General features: G+C 38.0%; 1 protein-coding gene across 2 annotated transcripts in view; it reads left to right on the plus strand.

Annotated features, from left to right (window-relative positions):
- Nucleotides 1-262: 262 nt before the first annotated feature.
- JAM3 (junctional adhesion molecule 3) overlaps nucleotides 263-22,146 on the plus strand; it is a 92,966-nt gene continuing 71,082 nt past the window's right edge. The window contains exon 1 of one of the 2 annotated variants that reach the window (XM_082683306.1): nucleotides 263-588. In XM_082683306.1, the coding sequence (XP_082539432.1) occupies nucleotides 513-588 (76 nt within the window). In that variant the 5' untranslated portion in view covers nucleotides 263-512. The remainder of the gene's footprint in view (nucleotides 589-22,146) is intronic. The other variant, XM_082683307.1, reaches the window with a different exon arrangement.

Here is a 22,146-nt window from a genome sequence, read left to right on the forward strand (position 1 = left end):
CTTGCTTTGTGGGGTTTTGTTTGTTTTGTTTTTGTTTTTTGGTCTTGCTTACGTTTTAAATAGATTTCAGTGCTTTTTCCTTCCATCACATTTGGAATCAGGGTTTCAAAAGAGGTTCAGGCAATAATGCTTCAAAGACAATTAGATTGTACCCTTATTTGTGAGGAAACGCTTCATTTCCAAGTTTTAATTGAGTGTTTCTTCTTTGATCTGTAGTGACGGATTCATTTTATAGCTATGGAAAATTTACCCTGCCCCAATCTCGAACAAGCTTCTTTACCTCTTCCCGTCGGATTCTTTGAATGAGACCACATGGGCGCGGGTTCAGAGCATCCCTGCATCCATAGCAACCATATTTCAGCTTCTTTTGTCACCATGGTGACGGCTGTGCCGGGGCCAGGAGGTCGCTATGGTAACTAGGGGCGGGTAGCAGGGGCCCCGGCAGGCAGGGCGCATGCGCGCGGGGAAGCCTAGCTGCGCCGCGAGCCTGCGGCCCCTCAGCTCCCCTCGTCATGGCGCTGAGGCGGCGGCCGGCGGTCCGGCTCTGCGCCCGGCTGCCCGACTTCTTCTTAGTACTGCTTTTCAAGGGTGAGTGTGTTTCTGTCCCTGGGAGGGGAGGATCTGGGGCGGATGGGAGTTGAGCGAGCCCGGAGCGGCTGGAGTCGGTCCAGGCGGGAATAGCGGTCCCGGCTCCGGGAAGGCGGGGGACTCGGCCGGAGGAGCGGCGCGCGCCCGGGTCCCGGCGGGAAGGGGTGCATGCGGGCCCTCCGGGTGGGGGTCTCAGGCGGGTGGGCGCGGGGCTGCGAAGGGCCTGTGCGAGGCCCGGGTAGCTCGCTCCGGGCGGTGGGCCGGTCCCCGGGCGGAGGGCACAGCTCTCTGGAAAGGGGATGGCAGCTTAGGCGTGGGCTCGGAACTTAGGGGAAGACTCTGCGGAGCGAGCGCCTTGCCCAGAAGTGGATAGTGAGGGGCCTGCGAAGTACCAGCGAGGCACGGCTCCGAGGCCTGTCTTCTTGGTCATAGCCTTCTGGGGATCTGCGGTTCATTTCTTCCTTGCTGTAAACAAAGGAACTGATCGGGCAAACCCAGCTTTACTTCGGGGGAAATAAAATGGCACAGATCTCAATCAAGTATCCCTTTTGTCTCCAGCCTGGCCTAGGAGACCCCGCAGACCCTTAACCTGAAATAGCATCTGGGCCATTTTGATGAGGTCACACTGATAAACTTGGGAGTCTTGGCTTTTCCACTGTCCGGAATTCTCTTCGATTTGTGTGTCCCAGAACAGTTGGACAGAATAAAGTAGATTGTATTTCGTGGAAATGAACTGTATACTGGGCACTTCGAAATCTTTATCTCATTTAGTGCTTACAAGAACTGTGTGAGCTGGATTTTATTAATCCATTTTCAGGTAAGAGAACTACGAACCAAGTCAAATCTCCTTTCCAAGACAGTGTTCTGAGTGAGGCATAAACTCACGTTTCCATAAAGCACTACCACACTTCTGTGGTGGGCATCCAGAGGCAACCAGATCCGTAGCACTATCTGCAGACCTTTTCAGTTTTTAGGTCATTTTATTGTTTGAGTTTCTGTTGTCATCCCATGATGTTTTCTAAAATATACAAATTAAAGTACGAAGTGACTGGGAGTGGGGGTGGACAGACTAGGAAGACAAAGCACTCCTGTGTTTGATGCTCATTCTTGGGGAATGTTCATAATGGTGGTAGATAAAAGTAATGGTCCTAGAAACTGTGTAAACAGGATTCTATGATGAGGGATCAGTTTCAGGGTATAGTTTTTGTCCATATACTTTGCCTGAAAGTGATCCAAAAACGTGGCTGGGAGATATAAATGATCAAAGGCTAGCCAGGGGACAAGGGTGTCAGGAATGTCCAGCTCCCAGCTTTGTTGGTCACACTGACACTGTCCTATTCACAGACTGGAACAACTCCCTATTGTTGAAAAGTTCTGTTCACATGGAAGTTTGCAGTTTTTATTGCAGACACATTTGGCAATTTAGTTTAGGAATGAATTTCAACTTGGTATCTTGTTAATAAAACTAGAAGATGCTAAGGACCTCACATATCCTTAACTTTATTTTGCTCTCCGGGAGGTGCAGGTTTTGTGACTTTATTGATATTAAGGGCTGGGATTTACTGGTAGGACATAGGAGGAAGAGTGAAATTTTGCAAAGTAGGGCTGATGACAGTCACTCTGAAGGGATGCAGCTCTCTCTCTTTTCTTTCTTTCTTTCTTTCTTTCTTTCTTTCTTTATTTTTTTAGTACGGAGCTGTTTTTCCTGTTATTTTGTATGTACTGTAAACATACTGTGATACCTTGAAATTTTATTCTTTCATAGGTCATGACACCTGTGTCTTTTTTATTTTTATGGTTATTCTTTTCAATTACTATTATTTTTCAGCATTGTCATTTGAAAAAAAATTTGTTCCCCATATAATATGTTTTTTTATTAGCCTTTGCCAGGCTCTGTTATAACAGTTTAATATTTATTCACTTGAGGTTGATAATAACTCTCAGAGGTTTTTAGTATTATTTTGCCCATTTTGTGGATGAAGAAACAAGTACAGAGAGATTCAGTAACTTGCTCAGGGTGATAAGCCCGTGTGTTCTAAATTTAGAAATCTTGAACTATTTTTGTTAATCTAATTTCTGGTTACTTGTATTGCATTTGACAGTGGATTTCTTGTTATGCATTAGTTTAACAGTTTATCAAATGTTCAAAGCTATGTGGTTTGTATATATAAAATATTCTTTTGTTGTATTGGTGACAGGTGCAATTCAACCTTACTAGTGTTACGCCACATGTCTTTTTTTGAGTGATTATATGGTAATTACTTTTTGGTTTCCAAATCTTTTGACATCCTAGAGAGAAGGGCTTCATTTAGAATTAAAACAGTAGCAGTTCGTATATTGGGATTAGACAATTTGTGTGCTGAAGTTTAGCAAAATCTGAAAATTGAAACTTCCAGGAAAATTTTTTGAAAAATATTCTGAAACATTTTTTAGAATGATGTATTTTATATTGTTTTAATTCTTTTTAAATTATTTGGCAGATATAATTACTATCAGACTTTGGTGTGTGTGTGTGTGTGTGTTCAGAAAAACAAAGAACCACCTGCCCTGTAGCATGCACTTTCTCAAATCAGCTGTTCATTCCCAAATGACTTGTTGATAGGCATTTCTTCTTGAGTGCTTCAGGCTGCCGAGACTGAATGGATAGCTATTAGAGATACTTCATCATAAGTAATTGCAGTATTACATCCAGATAAAATTATCCTACACCCAGCCTCTAAGTTCTATATAACTTGCTCTTAAGGAAGCCCAGTAAGTTAGGCTTAAACCAGTTTCTTTGAAAGAAACCAGATTTGTAATTAAGCACACTTTCTGACATGGACATATACTATAACTGAAGGAGAGATAGATTTAGTATATCCAGCTAGCAGCTGTTAGAGATGTGATATTAGCAGATCACTTCTCCATAAATTCTTTGAATTTTTCCAAAGCACAAGTGGGGTAAAAGAAAAGAAAATATGTGTGTGAATGAAGTTAGGATGTTGAATAAGACACTACTCATGAAGCTGGATTCTTTTTTTTAAGTTAGGTTTAGAATCAGGTGGTGTGTTTGTGATGGTGTTAGGGTTGAATACAGATTTAACCATATATGCAAATAGCTTCACTGGGGTATAAAGAGATCCTGAAAGAAAGTTTTGGTAAGCACATTCTTTTACACCTAGTTTAGCAAAGACAGTATCCACTATGGTACTGTATGTGGAGATCTAAAGCCTTAATTTGCTGCCTCTTTGCCACTTGTGAAATACAGAAAGCTTCCTGAGAATTAGACTTTGTTTCTGATTTAAAGGAATGCTGTAGTATTTTGTGTTGGTGTATTTTCTTTGTTTTTAGGTAGAATCTACTATGTGTTATATATTATATTTCCCATGAATAGTTGGTGTATATTCAACAGGGGTTTCAATGTTAATTGTGTAGAAACCTCAAACTGTTAAATAAATTAAGACTATAATACAAACATTTTTTCTAATGTTATCTTTCATTTTCACAGAATCCCAAAGCTTCTTTGGTTCAGCCTTCTTTCTGTAAACTATTGCCAGAGTCACATTCTGCTATATTCATGCTGCTCCTCTGCTTAACCTAACCTCAGCTCACAGTGACCTTTCTTATTTCCATATAAGCATAGCTCTTAGTTTGTAGTTCAGTTTAGTACAACAGTCATTTACTGAGTATTTGTTATATGCCCAGTACTGTTCTTCATGCTAAGGGTGCAGACATGAATGAAGTATCCCCTGCTCCTGAAGAGCCAGGACAGTTGTTCACTGGGTTTCAGTTATTGGGTATAAATACATTTTATCTTCTCAATGGTATTAAAAATTCATTGGGAACAGAGGCTGAATTTAATTTTTTTTTGTATCTTTCCAGATATGACATAGTAAATATTCTCTTTGTCACTTGCAAGTCGGTTAATTATCTTAAAAACTTCCTGTGTATCTGGGCATTTTTCATGTATCTTAGCTCTAGTGGCCCCAGGAACTTTGGAAATTCTCAGTTTTTACTAAAATACTTTCCGTGAAAGAAAGCAAGTGATATTTCTTGGTTTAATTAAAAATCTTTACCATCTATGCAGTTATACAAGGTTCAGAAAAAAAAAAGGGGGGGAAATGCTTATGGTATAACTTAAGTGACACAAGCTGCAGATGCGACGAGCATATACTATATGATTACAGTTAGGCAAAACTAATCATATGCTTAGGGGGCAGAAAACCCTGAAATATAATGAACCAAAATTTTGAGAGTTGCTTTTTTGAGTGGTAGGTCTTATGGCTGATTGTTTTCCACTCTTCTCTTTTTCTGGCTGATTCTTTTGTCTTTTTTCCAAGTTTTCTTTAGTGAGGATTTTTTAATATAATGGAAAAAATTGCATTTTGTTTTGGCCTCTAATAGATACAGTAGTGGAATTTTAAATTTGACACTAGTAAAGATTTTCTTTTAAAATGGAAAAACTGTTTAGTTCAATGTGATAGCGTGTTGCCTGTGCTTCTTAATTAATGTCAGCCACAGAGAATAAAGGAGGGGCTGACTAGATTCAGTTGCTTGATCATGCATTGTTTGTGACTCATTTGAGAAATTTGCTGTCAGTGGCTTTTGGGTTGGGGAGCCAGCTGTGGCATCCTTAGCAAATGGATAACTGGCAAACTGAAAGAAAGCTGATGAGAAAACCTGTCCCCCCCCCCTTTTTTTTGAACAAACAAACAGAATAAGCTGAGTAGTTGCTGTGGTCTGGTCTGCCTGTTCATAGTCAGCCAGCATTTATTGAACACCTCCTTCGTGCCAGCTGGGCAACTCCTGGAGGACTGTTTCCTTTGTCTTGGGTGAGAGGAACACAGGTCAAATTGACTTCCTTGGAAAATAGACTCTGAAAGATGTTTCCTGAAGTAAGCTGTCGGCTCATGTACCCTTATCACTTCTTCCAGCCCAGCATGGACTTCCTTGTTTGATGTCTTTCTCTAAGGAAAAATACATAATGTCTTTAGAATGAGGTGCAGCTGTCTGGAGGGTTACAAAGAATGCACAAATCCTAAGACAGCTGCCTTTGAGGAGGGGCATGTTTTTGCCCTAGAGTAGCTCTGTCAGGGTGCTAAAACTTAACCAGCCAATCCATATTTATTTGGCAGTCTTGGTTTTCATGGCTGTAAAGCTTTCCATGAGCAAAACAGGGAAATCTAAGAAGAATACCTCTCCAGATGAAAAGAAACATACAGTTTAGATAGTGAACAGAGTAGCATCTTGGGAAATATTTTATTTTTTTAAAGATATTATTTACTTATTTGACACACAGAGAGAGATCACAAGTAGGAAGAGAGGCAGGCAGGGGGGGAGCAGGAAGCAGGCTCCCCTCTGAGCAGAGAGCCCCATGCGGGGCTCTATCCCAGGACCCTGAGACCATGACCTGAGCCAAAGGCAGAGACCTAACCCACTGAGCCACTCAGGCACCCCTTGGGAAGTATTTTAATGTGTTTAGTTAGAAGCAAGAGCACTTACTTGTTATTAGGGGAGAATTTCAAGAAGGAGCTGGACTTTCAGGGATAATTTTGATTTTCCTAGTGCACATATGAGGGAATGGAGGTGTTGAGGGCCAGTAAAATGAATATTATGAGCAAAGGCATGGAGTTAGGAATGCATATGTTATATTTTAGGACCTATGAGTTATAATGAGAAAAATACCATCTACCATTTATTGAAAACTGTGTGCCAGGTGCTGTGCAGATAGCTTTACCTGGGCTATTTTAATTGGTCTCAGAAATCAGTTTTTATTGGTTTTATTTTGCAGATGATGAATCTGAGGTTTAGGCAGGTTAATTATCAGCTTAGGGTTACGCTTAGTAAATTGAAGAGCCAGATCATCCATTGTAAAAACAAACAAACAAACAAACAAACAAACCAACCCCTGGAGAGTAATTAGATTGTAAAGTGCTTCCAATGCCAGGCTAAGAAATTCGGACCTGATTATGTAGGTTCTAGAAATTCATGTGGCAGTTTGAAGCAGGGAAGTGATAAGATCAAAATGATTTTGGAAGTATTAGTCTGATATTAAGAAGATTGGAAAGGGAGGGTTGGTTAGGAAGTTCAAAATCATTTCCAGGGTAGGTCTCTTGATCTTCAATTCACTTAATTGACTCATCTCAATTAAGTGAATTGAAGATCAAGAGACCTACCCTGGAAATGATTAAAAAAAAATTATTTATTTATTCGACAGACAGAGATCGCAAGTAGGCAGAGAGGCAGGCAGAGAGAGACGGAGAAGCAGGCTTCCCACTGAGCAGAGAGCCCGATGTGGGGCTCGATCCCAGGACCCTGGGATCATGACCTGAGCGGAAGGCAGAGGCTTTAACCCACTGAGCCACCCAGGTGCCCCTTCAATTCTCTTTTATGTGTATCTAAAAATATATTTATTTTGTTCTTAAAATATAGATTTGCTTGATGTGGATTTGCTTTGTTAACAGTTATTTTGTCTTGGAGCCTGGAATATGTAACACAGTTGCCATTATTATTATTGTGAAGTCTGCAGTTAGTCATATCCTTAGCCTTTTCTATGTTGGCCCTCTTCTGTCCAGCTACTTTAAAGTTCTTTTCTTTGTCTTTGGTATTCTGAACTGTTACTACAATGTGTCTAGGATGTGTTTCTTTTTAGTTATTTTCCTTGTTAATTTGTTATGCTTTGTGTATCTATGACTTTATATCTTTCTTGAGAATTCTCAGGTATTATCTGTTCAAATACTGTCTACCATCTGGTTCCTTAATTGTTTCCTTCTGAGACTCCTATTTGATATGTATTCAGTCATTTTCTCTTCTAAGACTGTTAACCTTTCTGTCATAATTTTGTATTCTTCCCTCTGTGCTATTCTGGGTTATTTACTTAGCTTTGCTTTACAGCTCTTTCTTTTTTCAGCTGTGTCTAATCCGTTATTTAACCAGTACATAAAGGTTGTTTTTTTTTTTTTCTTCCCCCAGTTATATTGCTCATTTCTGAAATTTTACTTCATTCTTTTTATAATTTTATCTCTTTTCTTTGCTCATTTTTTTAAAAGTCTCTTCAAAAAACCATTTCATGCATCGTTGTTTTATGTTCTTTATCTGATACTTCAAACATCTGTCATTCTTGGATATCTTAATCTAATGTTTATTGTTTCTCATGACTCTTATGGTGATTTTTTTTTTTTTTTTTTTTTACGCAAAAGCTGATATTTGACTGATTGTAAATAGTTCAGGGTCTGACCTGAAGATGCTTTTTGTGAGAGTATGCTTCCACCAGCCAGTGGCCACCTGGGATGGCATTACTCCTTTGAGAGTCCCTGGGATTATTGGAAAATTTCAGGCTCCATTTCTCTGCCTTCCTGCTGGCTCAAGGGCACAGTCTCCCCACTGAAGTGTTAAAAATGAACATTTGTTCTCAGAGTCACATCCCTACCCATCTTTCTGGTTTCAGCCCATAGCAATTTTATTTGCCCTTTTAAAAATCTCCCCACTTTGTGGGAGCCCAGAGATGTATTAAAAACTATGGTTTACAGAGGTGCCTGGGTTACTTAGTCGGTTAAGTGTCTGCCTTTGGCTCGGGTCATGATCTCAGGGTCCTGGGTTTGAACCCTGCATTGGGCTCTCTGCTTTGTGGAGAGTCTTTTCCCTCTTCCTCTGCCTGCTACTCCCCCAGCTTATGTTCTTTCTCTCCCTCTTCATCTCTGTCAAATATATTAAATCTTCAAAACAAAACAAAACAAAAAACAAACCATAGGACCTTGTTGCAGTGGAAAGCCTTTTGTAGTATCTAATCCACTGTACTGCTGGGAAAAGGAATCTCAGTTTTTACTTAACCTATTTCCCCTTTTAATTAATTTTAAGAGTTACATGTCTTTATTTTTTTATTTTCTTAAAAGATTTATGTGTTAGAGACACAGAGAGCATACACACTTGCATGAATGGGAGGGGTAGAGGAAGAGGGAGAGAGAATCTCAAGCAGACTTCACACTGAGCTTGGAGCCTGATGCAGGGTTCTGTCTCATGACCCTGAGGTCATGACCCGAGCCAAAACCAAGAGTCAGATGCTTAACTCTCAGCACCATCCAGGCATCCCTCACATACCTTTTTTTTTTTTTTTTAAGATTTTATTTATTTATTTGATAGAGATTACAAGTAGTCAGAGAGGCAAGCAGAGAGAGAGGAGGAAGCAGGCTCCCTGCTGAGTGGAGAGTCCGATGTGGGGCCTGATCCCACGACCCTGAGACCATGACCTGAGCTGAAGGCAGAGGCTTTAACCCACTGAGCCACCCAGGCACCCTTACCTTTCTTTAAATGTCCATATTGTGAAGGTAATTTTTTGTTTCAGTTTCAAATAGAAAATAAAAGTATTATTTTTGCAGAAGCACATATACCTCCAGACAGGTTATGATATACTTGAAGGGAGGGATTGTATGATTCTTGCTAAGCTTCACTGCTTTAAGCATTGAGATTATATATATATATATATATATATATATATGACTATTTATTTATTTTAAAGAGTGAGACAGTGTGTGTAAGTGAGGGGAGGGGAAGAGGGAGAGAATCTTCTAACAGTCTCCCCACTGAGAGTGGAGCCTGGTGCCAGGCTTGATCCCACTACCCATGAGATCATGTCCTGAGCTGAACCAAAAGTGGGATGCTTAACCACCTGAGCCACCAGACATCCTTAGGGGTATATTATTTTAAAGATATACAGAATTGTACAACTATAATCTCTGTCCTTAGATTCTCTGAGAAGCAACCATCTATCATTTAAGATACAGCAACTTAAAATTTGGAGAATTACAGCTGTTCTGCACTAAACAGGCAAGGTGAAGGTGAAGACATTCAGAGGCAAAATATAAAAGTAAACTTGAGCTTTATAGCTGAAATCTGAATCTGAGATTCAGATTCCTACAGAATAAAATGTTGGTTCTCTGAAAGGCTCAGCCCATGTACAGTGAGGAAGAAAACCACCCACTGTATCTTGGGAAGGCTCCATTGTTTGTAGCCTTTCAGATACTTTTCTGGGTGAAGGAAGGAGCACAGCATCGTGGGTGTTAGGCATTCTGGATTCATTTCCCAGCATTGCATGTGATTCATTTTTGGACCTTGCAGAGATAATACTGGTTTTAATCCAAATCATTTGAAAGTAATTTAAACACCATCCCTTTCACACTACCAGCAAAACATCCACATTTCATTCCCCTTATTAGATGACTCACTTTAGCTATATAAATTTCACATCCAAAGAAGTGATTTTATGGGAATTTAAGAGAATTTTTAATTGATTAGTTGAATTAGTTTGTTTTTTAATTGAAAGTTTATTAGAAGGTTTTGAAAACCTAGTTTTTAGAAACCTCTTTTTCTTCTCAAAGTTTAGAAGTGTATTAGGGCCAGGTGAACTTTGTTTGATCTCCAAGAGGTTGGGAGCATTCATATTTCAGAGCCTCAGGTTTTTGTTTGTTTGTTTTTGTTTTTTTAAGACTACTACAGCCTTACTACATCTAATGTTTTAAGAGTTTCTGTGTTTGTTTACCCAAATTAAAAACTAAGAACTATTTGGTTGGGTTGCTGTTCTTAATTCAGTGTGATTTCTTTGTATCAGATATGAAGTCTCACTCACCAAAAGTCTACTGGTAATAAAGAACAGGTTTAGAACTTTAGTTGTGAATCTTTAGAACACTGATTCAGTAGGAACAAATATTGAAGTATCTTTAATTTACCAGGCAATTGTTTTCATACCATTAGGGTACATTGATAAAGTACCTTATGTTATGAACACTTTATAGGAACTAATGAAACCTGTAGACAGACTCTTTCCTCCAAAGAGTATTCTTAAGTACATATATAAATCTTTTATATACTATTTTTGGGGGTTTGCAGCCCCCAGAAAATTATTCATGCACCTTAGGTTGAGAAGCCTGCTCTAGGGCTCAGGATGGGGGACAAATCCTTAGAATGAATGTTTTTTGAAATAGATGCTGACTGCGAGTAGAGTTCAGGAGGATTACAAAAATATTATTTTATTCTTGTTATTTCTTCTTTCCCTTAATTCTGTTATAGCCTAACTTTTCTGTTAGACTATGTATGGATAATGACTGTTAGTGTCAAACATCTGGTTATGGGCACCTAGGTGGCTCAGTTAAGCATCTGCCTTTGGCTCCGGTCATAATCCCAGAGTCCTGCGATTGAGTCCCACATTGGGCTCCCTACTTAGCAGGGAATCTGCTTCTCCCTCTTCCTCTGCGCCTCCCCCGCTTGTGATCACTCACTCTCTCTCGCTTTCTCACTTTCTTAAATAATAAATAAAATCTTTAAAAAAACCCCATCTGGTCATATTCTTTATGTATTTTCAATTTAAATTACTTTGTAGATAAGTCAGAGAATGAAGACTTCGATGTAAATGAAAAATAATATACATGTAACTTTCAAAATGCTTAATTCTATAATTTTTACAGTGTTTTATCATGTTAGTACAGCTTTAGGAGGTGTGCAGGGTTAAGCCAATGAATAACAGAATGAAATGTCGAGATGAAATTATTGCTGGAATTCCTCTTCCATCTACCTCTGGTTTCTGTTTATAGCAACTCCCTCTCTGTGTCTGTCTTTGCCTCCCTGGCTCACTCTCTCTTTCTTTTTCTTAGGCATTAGTGATGAGAGAAGAATCCCAAAGACATTTAGTAACATTGAATTAGGAATTTGGACTTCATTGAAGCCAGAACAAATATTTTCTCCTTCTAGTACCCTGTGGCTAATATCCCACATGCTGTTTGCAAATTACAGCAAACTATTCCTTCTCAGAGTGAGTTCAGGGTCAGGTAACTTTTTTGACAAAGAGTGTGTTTTTGTGTTTTGTTCTCTCCAACTCACAGATTTTACTTTCTGTTCTCTTCTTGTCAAGTACATTTTCTACATGTAGGATAAATAAAATCTGTTAAAACTTTGGTTGCTTTTGTTCTTACATCTGAGCAGTTCTTTTAGCTTGTATTTTTTTAAAGTTACTTTTAATGAAACCTTGAGGAAGAAAATTTAATTGGAATTTAGAAGCTCCAGTTTTAAGCCTCATAACTTACCTATAGCCCGATGATAATGTGATGTGCTTGGTTGTACAACCTTAGTTTCCTATGGAAATCACTGCTTTCCCTTCAAGAGAAAAACATTAGACTTGGGTTTCCTGATGACAGAGGTAAAGCAGTTCTTTGAATGTCCACATCCACCTTTTCCATTGAGGAGTTGGATTCTAGAGAAATATTGCTTTCCTTTTTTTTTTCTTTTTTAAGATTATGGCTATATAATGGAGGAAAAATTGATAAGACTTACTTTATTCCCTTTTTATTGGGAATCATGATTTGGAGCATGGTGTTTGGCTCTGTAGAATTGTTTTTTCATTGTCTTCTGAGTAACCCTTGTTTTTTCCATTCCTATTTTCTTATCATGGTTCATTTACCCCCAAATATAGAGCATACTATTTTCTTCATTGCTACACATTTCCTAGTATCCAGCTTAGTGTACTTCTCTGTAAAGTCTTGTTTAGAGCTCTAACCTGTAGTGATCTCATCCTCTTCTGAATTCCTATTTATTACGAAGAGCACAAATTAGACCAAGATTTGGATCTCAACTCTGCTATATTACTTGCCAGTAATTTCCTGTTCTATAAAAGAGTAGTGATAATTTGTAAATTTGTAGGATTGTCTTGCAAACCAGTGACTATATATAAAGCTCCTATCAGAGTATCTAAATGGTAACAAATATAACATTAATTAAGGTAGTAAAATTAAAATTAATTACATGATTCATATAAGTGCTCTGCAGAGGGCGTGGCATAATAATAAGCTCATAGTGTTATGTTTGTTTTTTGTTTTGGGGGTTTTTTTGGTCAATAAGTAGTAAATATTTACTTTATTATTAACTGTTGTTGCTACTACTTCTATTACTACTTATCATCTGACTGCAATTCATTTGATCCTTAATTATTAAGAGGCAAATTTAAAGTGAGGTTTATCAGGCTTGGGCATTTGGACTCCTCACTTACAGAGGGATCCCTTTCAAGGCCCTGGATTTCATACTAGCAATGTGTCCTCAGATTTGCATAAGTTAGATGCGTTAGCCATAATCAACTAAGACTGTTCTTTTCTTCCACTTGCTTTCCCTTCTGTCATACTCTTCCTCATGTTGAGTACCGTTGTAATGGTCATAGGCATTTTTTCCAGCTAACAGGAGTTGAGTTGGGAACACATTCAGTTCTGGTTTTAGTGGAATTGTTTATGTGGTCCATAGTCACTGTTATGTACAGTTGTTATTGCTAACCATCTCAGTGTAGGCATGGTTTCCAGGAATATTCTATGATGTTGTTTGACTTACTAGGATGGTGATAAGAAGTTGTAGAGCCCACTGAGAATGCCAATTTTAAGTCCTCTTAATCCTGCTGTAGTGAGTATGTGGTTGAAAAAACCGGGTAATGAGTTTTCTCATGTCAAAGAGTATTTAAGATTTTTCACTGTAAAAGAAAACCTGAAATATCCTGAAGTCTTAGAGCTTAAATGTGAAAGAAACTATATAGTATGTTTTTATTTATTTTTAAATAGAGAGGAGCACCTGGGTGGCTTATTTGGTTAAGTGTCTGCCTTTGGCTCTGGTCATGATCCCAGTGTCCTGGAATTGAGCTGGGCTCCTTGCTGTCAGGCTCCCTGCTTAGTGGGGAGCTTGCTTCTCCCTCCGCCCCTGCTCATGTGCTTTTCCTCACTCAGTTTCTCAAATAAATAAATAAAATCTTTTAAAAAAATAAGTAGAACACCTGCATGAGCAGGGGTGGGGGAAGGTGCCAAGGGAGAGGGAGACAGAGAATCCTAAGCAGGGTTCACATTCAGTGTGGAGCCTGATGTGGGGCTTGATCTCACAACCATAAATCATGACCTGAGCTGATATCAAGAGTTGAACACTATTGACTGAGCCACCCAGGTGTCCCTGAAGGAAACTTTAAACAGAGATTTTCCCAAATTTAACAACAGTACCTTCACTCTTTGCATGATTGCCAATAATGAGTATTTCATTTTCCTGTGATATTACCAGTAATGAATAATGGAGCACCTTAAAGTGTTTGTTTTTTCATTAACCATGCTGAAAGTGGTTTTTTGTTTGTTTGTTTATTTGTTTTTTTGTTCTTTTTTTTTGATTCACTTATTTTTATAGAACATAGTGACATAGTGGCAGGGCTGAGGGAGAGGGATAGGAAGAGAAACTCAAGCAGACTCCCTGCTGAACACAGAGCCTGATGTGGAACTCAGGCCCATGACTCCAAGATCAAGAATTGGATGCTTAATTGACTGAGCCACCCAAGTGGCCCTGAGTTAACTGACTGAGCCAGGCATCCCAAGGCACCCCTGAATTAAAGTCTTGATTATCATTATTATTTTCATAGACAGTATTACAAAATCATTGTCATATCATGATGTGCTCTAAAAATCCTCAGATGTGGGAAAGATTTTAGAGTACCAAGGAGTTAATGAAAATATGATTATATGTCTAGGTTTTGTGATATTTGTGCAGCCATCTTTTTTTTTTTTTTTTTAAGATTTTATTTGACAGGCAGAGATCACAAGAAGGCAGAGAGGCAGGCGGAGAGAGAGGAGGAAGCAGGCTCCCTGCCGAGCAAAGAGCCCGATGTGGGGCTTGATCCCAGGACCCTGGGATCATGACCTGAGCCTAAGGCAGAGGCTTTAACCTACTGAGCCACCCAGGTACCCCAGCCATCTTTTAAAATTTGTATTTTTTTTTTGTGATTTTTGTTCTCATTCTCTTTTAAAAAAGATTTTATTTATTTGAGAGAGAAAATGAGAGAGAGAGAGAGCATGAGAAGGGAGAGGGTCAGAGGGAGAAGAAGACTCCCTGCCGAGCAGGGAGCCCAATGGGGGACTTGATCTTGGAACCTTAGGATCATGACTTGAGCCAAAGGCAGTTGCCTAACCAACTGAGCCACGCAGGCACCCTGTTCTCATTCTTAATAAATTTTCACTTATTACCTAATTTTGTATTCATAATTTTGTATTTGTTCTCCTAATGAGGAACTCAAAATTATATCCACTTTAGACTCCACAAAACTTGGTTTATCCTAATTATAGTCTAATTTGAATCATATCTTTGGTTGTTAGATTGACCTATTAATTTAAATTACCAATGACAGTGTATTTTCCTATTTGTGTGTCTTGACTCTTCAAGTAGTTTGTAGTTTGAGAGTAGACAATTTGTCTTATGCCTAGCATAATTCTTGAAATAGGTATATAGATATACACAGATATTCACTGTTGAGAGAACAATGTGGCATAAGGAAGTGTCTATTCTTTAATTGCAGGTTTGGGAGCTTCACTAGCTATTTTAGATGCGGGCTGATAAATATTTATGTTCAAACATATTATAGCCTGAATAGATGAGAAGCCATGGTCTAATTTGTATGTTTCTTAATATTTATTTTATTTTTAAAGATTTTACTTCTTTATTTGACAGAGAGAGAGAGAGATCACAAGTAGGCAGAGGGAGGGGGGGAAGTAGGCTCCCTGCTGAGCACAGAGGCTGATGTGGGGCTCTATCCCAGGACCCTGAAATCATGACCTGAGCTGAAGGCAGAGGCTTAACCCACTGAGTCATTTCCCAGGCGCCCCTAACCTTATTTTAAAGTAATTCGGAGCTAGAAGACCTGGTTTTCACTTTGATCTCTGATACTTTCAAATTTTAAAGTTATAATAGTCTCCTAATATATTTGAGAATTATTCTCTTAATCTATAGTGAGATCATTATAATACCCATTTTCTAGGACTGTTACATGGATCAGATGAGATCGTGAGTGAAAGTGGTAGTATACATTATAAAGTGCTATACAGATGTAAACAGTTACCATTCTTTGCTTTATTCCCTTTGGGTTCTAGAATTTCATTAGATCTCCAATTCTCCAAAACATTAACAGTACTAATGAGAGGAACATAATTGTATTAAAGCTTCCCTGATGGTTTATTTTGATGAGATAACCAGTTTTTAAATTTATTTTTTTTCTATGTAGGAAACATATTTCAACTAAGGTACAGATGGTGTCCTGAATTTTTCTTAAAAAAAAAAAAAAACCCAAAATAATTTTAAGTTTCAAGAGTAAAGAAGAAAAATTTCTCTTTGACATTCCAGGATTTAAAAAGTGGATCAGTGATATTTGTAGAAAAAGACCTCAGGACACCTGGGTGACTCATTTGTTAAGTGTCTGCCTTCTGCTCAGGTCATGATCTCAGGGTCCTGGGATTGAGTCCCTCATTGGGCTCCCTGCTCAGGGGGGACCCTGCTTCTCCCTCTGCCTGCTGTTCCCCCTGCTTGTGTGCACACACACACACACTCTCTCTGAAAAACAAATAAAAATCTAAAGAAAAGAAAAGAAAAGATTAGACCTCTTATTGGGGAAATTTTCATGTCTGAGCCAGCAAGCTTTGAGTAATACGAAGCGTTGGTGGGAATTTCAGCATATGTTTAAGTAAAGGGGCTGCCAATATAAATCATTCAGTTTACATTAAAAATAAACATCTTATGAGATAAATACCTGGTAAGAATGGATGAGTTTGGGATAATAAAATGCCATATGAATGAATACATGTCCATATTTCATAGGCTGTTCTACCTGAGAGTTTTAGTGTTGCCTTTTCCCCAACAATGAGATAAGGTGACAGAATTTCATGTCCTGAGATCAGTGTGCCATGTAATGTTAGCTACCCTTTACATGAAGGACATTTTTGTTGCTATTGTTGTTTTTTGGTATATGAAGAAAAAGTAGGGGGGCGCCTGGGTGGCTCAGCAGTTTAAGCCTCTGCCTTCAGCTCGGGTTATGATCTCAGGGTCCTGGAATCGAGCCCTGCATTGGGCTCTCTGCTCAGTGGGGGGCCTGCTTCCCCCTCTCTCTCTGCCTGCCTCTCTGCTCTCCGTCTATCAAATAAATAAATAAATAAATCTTTAAAAAAAAAAAAAGAAAAAGTAGGGGAGTGTGAAGAAAAGCATTCTGAAACTCACCAAAATACCTCTGTTTTAAGACCGAAAGAGTATATAGTTTTCAAAAAATGCTATAACAAAGCATATGTTGGGTATTAAACCAGAGCTTTATGGGCATTAAATTCTGGGTCTCCAACTCTCTCATAGATTATATTCATATTCATTTCAAATCATTAATTGAAGTTAGTTGAAATCTGGAAAGTCTGAAAGTGTTAACTGTTCATTCATTGGAGAGCCAAAATTTGGAATCTGTCTCATTACAGACCTATATAGGTAAGATACTTTAAAAAAATTTCCTCTTCTCTTAAATGTTCATGTTGGACTTCTCTGGAAGAGGGAACTATCTTATAGGCCAAATCTAATTGCTCAGTAACTGGACTAGTTATCAGGAGATCCAGATTTTTGTCACTGATGTACATGGTGATCTCAACAACTCATTTAATCATTTTGTATTAAGTTTTCAACCCTCCAAGGTAATATTTACCCCCTCTCAACTTATACAGAGTTGAGCTTATAGAACTTAAGAGTTGAAAGGCATTGTAAGAAATGGTTTCTTAACATTGGCACTATTGACATTTTGAGCGGGATAATCCTATATTATAGTGGGCTGTCCTGCACATTGTAGGATGTTTAGCAGCGTCCCTGGCCTCTAAATGCCAGTAGTAGCACTGCTAGTTATGACAACCAAAAATGATGCCAGAAATTTCCAAATGTTCTTTGGGTGGCAGTGTCTCTCCCAGTTGAAAACCACTGCTGTAAGAGATTATTCAAGACTGAGACAACTGAGGCCTTGAGAAGTTCAGTCACCAGCTTTAGATCACATAAATATTAAGTGATTGAGCTGGAACTAGAACCCATCTTTATTAATATACTCCCAACCCAGTTCCCTGGTTTCCCCCTTAAATTAATTTAGGGTTTTGTTCCATATCAAAAGCAGTGGCATACATTAATTATTGATGCCAAAAGAAATATTGATAAATCTTCTACATTTACCAATTACCAATTATGTTTCACCCACTGACTTCCACCCCACAACTTCCAGAGCTCTACCACACATCCTAAGGAATCCCTGCCTTTCTCCGCTCGTAAACACTTGATAAATGCTTGAGCACCACTTGAGTTCCAGCTATCCCAAAAGGGCACCCGGTCCAGAGAGCTCTGGCCTATGCCTGTTCTATCTCCAGCGATCTCACCAGGGCCTTTGGCACGGAATGCCCTAGACTGTGCCCACTCCAACTCTAGCCATCCTTGTGGGGGTGGCTCCGGTGCGGTGTGTCCTAGGACTACTGACCCATCCTGCTTCAGCTCCAGCTCCAGTTGGCCAGCCAAAACTTCTAGGCACTCACATTCTACACTGAGGATGTTTCTTCATGAAGCTGCTCCTTCAAGACTGGGAGATGTGACTGTTTTCCTTAATTCACAGAAACAAAGAAAACCAAAGAAAATGAGGAGACAAAGAAATACGCTTCAAATAAAAGAACAAGGCAAAACTTAAGGACAGGATGAAATGGAGATAAGCAGTCTTATAAAGATTTCAAAAAGTAAGAGTCATAATGTTACTCACCTGACTTGAGAGAACAGTGGATAAGCTCAGTGAAGACACCAGCAAAGAGAGAGAAAATATAAAAAGAACCAATAAGAGTTTTAGAATACAATAACTGAAGTGAAAAATTCACTAGAGGGAATCAAGCAGATTAGAAGATACAGAAGAATGGATCAGTAATCTGGAAGACAGGATAATGGAAAGCACTCAAACTGAACAGAAAAAAGATAGAGATATTACTATCTATAAACATATATATCTGTTAAAGTTTTTATATATATACAAACTTTATATATGTGTAAAATATAAATGTATATATAAATATATATATAAACATACATATATATAAACATTCTATCCAAAACCAGCAGAATACACATTCTTTTCAAGTATACATTGAACACTTTTCAGGATCACATATTAGGCCACAAAATAAGTCTCAGCAAACTTAATGAAATTGAATTCTTATTAAGCATCTTTTTCATTCACAACACTATGAAACCAGCAATCAGTTACAAGAAGAGGACTGGAAAAGGCCCATAAACATATGGAGGCTAAACAACATGCTCCTAAATAACCAATAGGTCAACAGAAACATCAAAGAAGAACTCAAAAAAATAAGTTTTTTTTTAAAGTTTTTATTTATTTATTTGTTAGAGAGATTGAGAGCACAAATAGGGGCAGCAGCAGGCAGAGGAAGAAGCAGGCTCCCCCTGAGCAAGGAGCCTAGTGTGGGATTTGATTCCAGAACCCTGGTATCATGACCTGAGCTGAAGGCAGATGGTTAACTGACTGAGCCACCCAGGAGTCACACAAAAGAAGTTTTAAGAGTGAAGTTTATAATGATACAGGCCTACGTCAAGAAACAAGGAAGATCTCAATCTAACCTTATACCTAAAGGAATTAGCAAAATAAAAGGCATAGAGTTAGTAGAAGGAAGGAAATAGTAAAGATGAGAGTGGAAATAAATGAAAATGGAAACTACAAAAACAATAGAAAAGATCAGTGGAACTAAGAGCTTGTTCTTTGGAAAGATGAATAAAATTGATAAACCTTTAGCTAAACTTATCAAGAAAAAAAGGACTCAAAAATTAGAAATGAAAGAGAAGAATTAAAACCAACACCATAGAAATACTATGATAATAGGAGACTGCTGTGACCAATTATATGCCATAATTGGACAACCTAGAAGAAATGGATAAATTGGTAGAAATATAGAGTCTTTTAAAATTGAATCAGGAGGAAAGAGAAAACCTGAATAGACCAGTTAACAGTAATGAAATTAGATTGACAATTTAAAAGCTACCAACAAAAAAAGTTTAGGACCAGATGGCTTTACAGGTGAATTGTACTAAACATTTAAAGATTAATGCCTATCCTTTAAAAAATATGACAAAAAAAAATAGAAAAGGGAAAAAATCTTTCCAAATTCATTCTGTGAGGCCAGCATTACACTGAAACCAAAACCAGACTAAGACACTATAAAAAAAGAAAATTACAGACTAATATCCCTGATGAACATAAATGCAAAAGTTTTCAACAAAATATTTGCAAACCAAATTCAACAATACATTAAACAGATTATTTACCATGATCAAGTGGGATTTATTCCAGGGTGCAAACATGGTTCAATATCTGCACATCTATCACTGTTCTAACACATTAACAAGATGAAGGATAAAAACTATATCATTTCAATAAATATAGAAAAACCATTTGACAAAATTCAACATCCATTCATGATAAACTCTAAACAGAGTAGGTTTAGAGGGAACATACCTCTATATATGAAGGCCATATATGACTGACCCATAGCTAACATCATATTGTTGAAAGGCCAAATGCATTTTCTCTAAGATCAAGAACGAACTAGGATATCCACTCTTTCCACTTTTATTCGGCATAGTGCTGAAAGATCCAGCCACAGCAGTCAGACAACAAAAAGAAATAAAAGGCATTCAGATTGGTAAGGAAGAAGTAAAACTTTCACTATTTGCAGATAACATGGTACTATATGTAGAAAACCTGAAAGACTCCACCAAAAGAGTACTAGAACTGATAAATGAATTCAGTAAAGCCATAGGATACAAAATCGATGTGCAGAAATCTTTTGCATTTCTATACACTAATAATAAAGCATCAGAAAGTGAAATTCAGAAAATAATCCCATTTACAATTGCACTGGAGATCACAAGATACCTGGGAATAACTAACTAGACTAAATAACTAACTAAAGAGGTGAAAGACCTGTACTCTGAAAACTGTAGAACATTGTTGAAAGAAATTGAAGATGACACAAAAATGTGGAATGACATTCCATGCTTATGGGTTGCAAGAGCTAATATTGTTAAAATGTCTATACTACTCAAAGCAATCTATACATTTAATGCAATCCTTTTCAAAATAGCAACAGCATTTTTTACAGAAGTAAAACAAACACTAAAATTTGTATGGAAATACAAAACACCCAGGATAGCCAAAGTAATTTTGGAAAAGAAAAGCTGGAGGTGTCATAATTCCAGACATCAAGTGCCAGACTGACAAAACTGTAGTAATCAAAACAGTATGGTACTGTCACAAAAATAGACATATAGGTCAATAGAACAGAATAGAAAACCCAGAGATAAGCCCACAAGTGTATGGTCAATTAATCGCAACAAACAAGAAAAGAATATGCAATGGGGAAAAGAGTCCAGCAAATGATGTTGGGAAAACTGGTTAGCTCTATACAGAAGAGTAAAACCAGACCACTTTCTTATACCATACACAAAAATGGATGCAAAATGGATTAAAGAACAGAGCAGAGGCAGTGATTTCTCTTACATTGGCTGTAGTAATATTTTTCTAGATGTCTCCCGAGGCAAGGGAAATAAAAAATAGATTGTTGGGACTACATCAGAAAGCTTCTGCACAGTGAAAGAAACAGCAAACTAAAAGGCAACCTACTGAATAGGAGAAGATATTTGCAAACTACATACCAATAAAGCGTTAGTACCCAAAATGTCCGAAGAACTTCTACAACTCAACACCCAAAGAACAAATGATTCAGTTTAAAAATGAGCAGAAGAAATGAATAGATATTTCTTCAAAGAAGACATACAGATGACTAACAGACACATGAAAATATGCTCAACATCACTCATCTTTAGGGAAATGCAAATCAAAACTGCAGTGGGAGTTGTCTGGGCGGCTCAGTCAGTTAAGTGTCCAACTCTTGATTTCGGCTCAGGTTCTGATCTCAGGGCCATGGGATCAAGCCCTGTGTGAGATTCCATTCTCAGTGCAAGTCAGCTTGAGATTTTCTCTCTCTCCATCTTCCTCTGTCCCTCCCTCTACTTGTTCTCTCTAAAAATAAATAAAAGCTTAAAAAAAAAACTACAGTGAGATATTATCTTACATCTATCAGAATGGCTAAAATCAAAAACACAGGAAACAACAAGTACTGACAAAGATGTGGAGAAAGGGGAACCCTTTTATACTATTGGTGGGAATGTGAACTGATGTTACCACTGTGGAAACAGTATGGAGGTTCTTCAAAAAGTTAAAAATAGAAATACCCTATGATCCAGTACTACTGAGTATTGACAGAAAAAATACAAAAATACTGATTCAAACAGATACATGCACCCCTCTGTTTATTGCAACCTTATTTATGGTATCCAAATTATGGAAGCAACCGAAGTGCCTATTGATAGATGAATGGATAAAGAAGATGTGGTGTATATTTATAATGGAATATTATTCATCCATATAATAGAAAGAAACTTTGCCATTTGCAACAACATGGATGGAGCTAGAGAGTATATTGCTAAGCAAAATGAGTCAGAGAAAGACAGATACTGTATGATTTCAATCATGTGGAATTTAAGAAATAAAACAAATGAGCAAAGGGAAAGAAAAGAGAGACACAAACCAAGAAGCAAACTCTGAACTATAGAGAATAAACTAATGGTTACCAAAGGGCAAGTGGGTTGGAGGATGGGGGAAATAGGAAATGGAGATTAGGGAGTGTGCTTATCATG

The sequence above is a fragment of the Mustela nivalis genome (genome assembly GCF_964662115.1).
Source record: "Mustela nivalis genome assembly, chromosome: 9".
NCBI classification, from domain to species: Eukaryota; Metazoa; Chordata; class Mammalia; order Carnivora; family Mustelidae; genus Mustela; species Mustela nivalis.